Source organism: Mauremys mutica, chromosome 7 (assembly GCF_020497125.1).
Source record: "Mauremys mutica isolate MM-2020 ecotype Southern chromosome 7, ASM2049712v1, whole genome shotgun sequence".
Lineage (NCBI taxonomy): Eukaryota > Metazoa > Chordata > Testudines > Geoemydidae > Mauremys > Mauremys mutica.
The window spans coordinates 23,088,483-23,093,718 of record NC_059078.1 but is presented as its reverse complement, the minus strand read 5'-3'; the positions used below and the strand labels follow the sequence as shown (position 1 = coordinate 23,093,718).

The following is a 5,236-nucleotide window of genomic DNA, read 5'->3' as shown; positions in this document are numbered from 1 at the left end:
TTTCGGTGTGCAGCTTCAGGGCTCAGTTTGGGATGAAATTTGGGGCTTTTTTTTTTTTTTTTTTTATTCCAAATCTCTTTCCCATCCCTAGCACAACAGGTCTGAAAAGTGCAAACTGCCTGCTTGGATGAACATAGGGGAAAGGTCCCATAACATGAGACCTCCGCTGTCAGAATGCTCTTCCCCTGAATGTGATTGTGTTTTAAATTGTGACTGGAGCGGATGGGAGAGGGCCACAGCAACTCTGCCCATCTGGCATTCTGAAGCAGAAATCTAAGTAAAGGGGAAGGGGGGGGGGACCCAAAAGATCCAAAGATAATGAGCACCATTAAGGTTAGTCTGTCTCATGATTGTTTCTTATTAAAAAGAGACTGTACTTTATCTGCGCACGATATGCTGTTTGGATGAGGGAATTAGCAGAACGACTGCCTCCATATCATCTAATTAGCAAAAATGTTGATAAGCAGATACAATCACATATGATTAGGATCCTTTTAAAAAGCCACTCCATTAATTAAATAGACAGAGAGGCCGCCTACAGCCCTCGCGTGCCACTGATTAGAATACAAATATTTACACTAATCTCACCTCCATCAGCCATGGGACACTTTTGAGTATTTTTAGTGACATCTGATTACTATTGATTTCCATCCCCAATGTCAGGCCGTTTTGTTAGTATCTGAAAGTGCTGCCTTCAGTTTCGGATGCTTTAAATCATGTTAAGCGTTTATCTTAATGACGCTGCTGATAACCACTGCTCAGGTCACTCGTACTTCTCTTCAAAGAACACAGCCTGGGCTGGCTTTTATTGTTTGTACTTGAGATTTAAGATACGAAAAACATTTCTCATTTCAAAGCCTTGGTTTCTTTGGGGCTGCCTGGCTAGTTTGGGTCTAGTTACTTGATGTGTGCGTGTTTTTCTCCCTCTCATTTCTCTTTCGCCATCGCTTTTTCACCCCTCTGTCTCTCTTGCAAACCCTTTTAGCTTACAGCAGTCGCACTCAGTTGAACTGCTGCTAATCTCAGACGCCTGCTGCAGGCAGCAGAGGGACAGGCAGTGATCAGTCCCCATTGCAGATGACAGTAGAAAAACACTTCCTACATTTCAGATTGGTAAATGTACTAAATCCAAGACAGATAATCCAGTGCGCCAGCGAGTCTGAGACTCTACGGACGCTCATCATCAAATGCAAGCATTGTGGCCACTGAGGGAGGAGATGCTTCTCAAATGGCACAGCTGAAAAAGTTAGAATTACCTCCTTCCCCGTCCATACAATACCACTCACGGCAACCAATCTGGATGGTTTCTGGCGGGCACTGGCTCTTGCTAAAAACCCACAGGGAACCTCCCAGCAGGCTGACTGGGATTACTCCTGACCGAGTCTTTCTCCTCCCTCTGACAGAGAACGGACACGCTAGAAACAGGAATGGAATTGCTTGTGAAATCTTGCCCAAGGGTTTTTAAAATGTTCAAATCTAGCCCATGTTGGCAAAAGATGTTGGCGGCCTGTGTGTGATGAGTTTGGTAGGTTCTCAGTCTGCTTCCTAGTAGGTAGGCATCTATGTCACAAAACTCACCATCACAACAGTCACTAATTGAACCCCCTGAATGGCGATTTTAGCTCAGAGGCCAATGACTGAAAGGGCCATGGAGCCTGACCTATCTCCTCCCTGAAGGTCGGGTTTGAGGAACACTGGTGGGGAAGTGTGGAGGAGGCTTGCATCTACCTGTGCGGTACCTGTTTTAGGGATAAAAAACAGAGGGCTCCAGGCACCAGGGGTGTCAGGTTGGCACTTTTCAGCTGCACTAAGGCCCCATTCCTAAAAAGAAGTGTTTACCTTCAAGCACAAGTGGTCCCATTGACTTAGTTGGACTATTCATTTGCTTAATGTTGAGTGTGTGTAAACCTTTGTAGGATCACGGGAGGTCCCAGGCTAAAATCCAACAACTGAGTGTTTTAGTAGTTTTAGGACTTAGGGATGTTTTCTGAGCAAGGAGGCAGTGCCCCTAGCCCAAGTGGAAACCCTAATACTACACCCAAGCACAAGAATCTAAGTGGTCCCTCAACTTGGTTTCCTCCCCTAATAAACCGGCAGAAGAAAGCTAGGAAGGGAGTGAGGTCAATACAGGCAACAGCACTCAACATCCCTGCTGAAGATTTCAAAATCTGAGTGAGGGGAAAGAGACAAAAAAGCCCATATTTTTTTGGAAGGAAAAGGAATGAAGGTACCACCAATTGTTGAAACACAACATCTAGTATTTACAGCCAGCCACTCCGTCCTCTTCATTCCTTCTGGATGTCCAACTAATTAATTAATTAATTGGAAACTTCCCCTCATCCCTTGGCACAAATTGGGCTCCAAATTCAGAGGGCAGTGGGAGGAATGTTAGCTTGCCATGGTGGCATGGATTTTTTTTAAACATACTTTTTCATTTCACATAGTACTCCCAAAAACATCAATCCTCAAAGCACCATCCTTCTTCAATTAATAAGGCCATACTGGTGGAGGAGAAGGCAGGTGTCTGATGAATTCACAGTACATGAAACTCCTTTGACTTCAATATTGCCCTTCATTTCCTTGAGCTCCAATCTCCAGAACTTCATTGCACTGACTGATGGTGACTTTTAGAGCTGGATTTAGATATTACATTACAAGTAGCTCCATAGCATTGTCCCACAAGAGAAGCGGACTCTTGTTGGCAATGAAGTGGAAATTCTTCCAGCCAAAGGCCTCTTCTGTCCAGTCTGGGTTGATTAGCTCTAAAACCTTCTTAGCCTCCCCTGTAGGGCTGCTTTCTAGTGGATGATGCAGTTTTCCCTTTAGGTCTACTTCCCTATACATACTGGATTTCCGCCATCTGTTTCTGCCAGGAAGAGAGCATAAAGCCAACACACATTAAAAGCACATTCACATCATCAACATTTTTGTTTCTATCATAACAATGTTCGCTTCTGTGGCACCTTTCACCTAAACATCTCAAAGCATGTTACAAATATACAGATAGGAAAAATGAGAGAGAGAGAGAAGATGGGACTTGTGATACAGCAAGTGAGTGGCAAAAATAGAATTCAAGAGTCCTGGTTCCCAGTTCCCCTATTCTCTGAACTCCATTAGCATCAATGGAACGACCTGTGTGAGAGGAGAATCATGGCCTCTAGTGTATATTTCTTAACTACCTCAAAATCCACAGAATACAGTAAGACATAGCCATATATAATGCCTTACTGTCATCAGAGAGCTGTATTTCACACTTATATCATCATAGATGTGAAATATACATTTTAAAAATGTGACAAACAGAAGGTGATCCAATAAAAGATATTACCTCACCCACCATGTGTCTCGAATAACCTGGGACCAACATGGCTACAGCAGCATGGCAAACAAAAGATAAACCCTGGACAGTATATATAGGATTTTCACCAATATCACTTCAATATGCCAAAAAAAAAAACCAACCCAAACAAACAAACTAAAATCCGCTGTACGATTGGCTGAATTACCTCTGATGTCACAATCCTACCACTCAACTGTCTTAAAATCAAAGGCTAAATTTAAACAATGTGTTTCTTTCCCTGTGGTGCGAAGCACTAGCAAATCAAAAGATGAACTGAGCAAAACCAGCAGATCATAAGGAGCAAATTTGGAGTGCCCAAAGGAAACAGGATTCCCTGGATCCTGAACGCCTCAGACTTCAGGTCACTGAGCAGAGAGAAAAGAAAGCATTTCAAAATCCATCCACCTTTCATTTGGGATGGTGAATTATTACGAAGTTTTAGGACTTCACCAAAAAGCCTCACAAGATGACATTAAAAAGTCCTACCGTAAACTTGCATTAAAATGGCACCCTGATAAGAATCCTAATAACAAGGAGGAGGCTGAGAAGAAATTCAAAGCCGTAGCTGAGGCATACGAGGTTTTATCAGATCCCCAAAAACGTTCCATCTATGACAGATCTGGAAAGGAAAGTCGGCAGAGAGGAGGCAGAGGTGCAACGGGAGGCCACTTCCACAGCCCATTTGATTCGGAATACATATTCCGTAACCCAGAAGAGATTTTCAGGGAATTTTTTGCAGGAATGGATCCCTTTGCACATGATTTCTGGGACATTCCATTTGATGGAAATGTAGGTGAAAACAGAAACAGAACTCGTGGAAGAGGAGCTAGCTTTGCCGGCTTTGATGTATTTCCTGATCTTATGGAATCATTTATGTCATTTGATTCAGTCAGCCCTGGTGAGCACACTACATTCTCCTGCAGGTCATTCGGAGGAGACACTAGTGGGTCAAACAACTTCAGATCAGTCTCAACTTCTACTGAAGTGGTCAATGGTAGAAGAATCACTACCAGAAAAATCATTGAGAATGGACAAGAAAGAACTGAAGTTGAGGAAGATGGGCAGCTGAAGTCCATAAAAATCAATGGAAGAGAACAGCTGAAATGCTAGCAACTCACCGCACACCTGTGCAGAAATGTTACCAGCAAGCTGTTTGGAAGATCTCACTTGTGGACTCTTGTTCAGTAAAATGGGATCCAATATAAGCAGTACGAATAAACAGCTTCACTGAGTTCATGACACAATTGTTACAGACTTCTGCATTACTTGGAACACTATTTCACAGGTAAAGGTATAGAGGCATGTTGTTCAAACTGGCTATAATTTTAGTAAACCTAGAATAAATGTATCTCAGTTTTTCAGAAATAAATACTGCAAGGGTAAGTCTTTCTGGATTACCAAACAGACTAAGTATGTTAAGTATGTTAGTATTGGGGGACTGGATGGCCCAGGGGATTGCTTATGGGTGAGACAGCCTTTCATTTCTAGGTTGCAAGTTGGGTCCAGTGCAAACTTTTTGGTGACCCGTGTGAAATGAGTTGGTGGAACCACTGTAGTAGACAGATGTCCAACATCACAAGTGATAGCTATATTAATACTCTTAACATAGCCACCAAGAACTGAAATGTCATGGAGCCTGCAATCCTCTTTCACCCCTAGAAATGGACTGTTCTTGTTAAGGTTAAGGCATGTTGGTAAGGTCGAATAGAAACTTGTGCTAACACAGTACCTACCTTGTAGATAACTAGAGAATGTCAGTCCTTCAGGATGCAGTATTCACTTGCACTAAATTCACACTATTTTACAAAACCATATTCACAGAAATCTCTTCATAAAAATGGTTGAGAACAGAAGACAAGGTTCTGTAAACCACCCCCAGCATATCATGGAATTACG

General features: G+C 42.7%; 1 protein-coding gene across 1 annotated transcript; it reads left to right on the top strand.

Annotated features, from left to right (window-relative positions):
- The first annotated feature begins 3,522 nt into the window (after positions 1-3,522).
- Positions 3,523-4,601, top strand: DNAJB8 (DnaJ heat shock protein family (Hsp40) member B8). The gene has a single exon (XM_045022553.1). The coding sequence runs from the start codon at positions 3,758-3,760 to the stop codon at positions 4,448-4,450; it is 693 nt and encodes a 230-aa protein (XP_044878488.1). The 5' UTR covers positions 3,523-3,757; the 3' UTR covers positions 4,451-4,601.
- The last annotated feature ends 635 nt before the right edge of the window (positions 4,602-5,236 follow it).

Bases quoted from the DNA above. Each gene is read 5' to 3' on its own strand.
- DNAJB8 (XM_045022553.1), top strand. From the start codon at position 3,758: ATGGTGAATTATTACGAAGTTTTAGGACTTCACCAAAAAGCCTCACAA.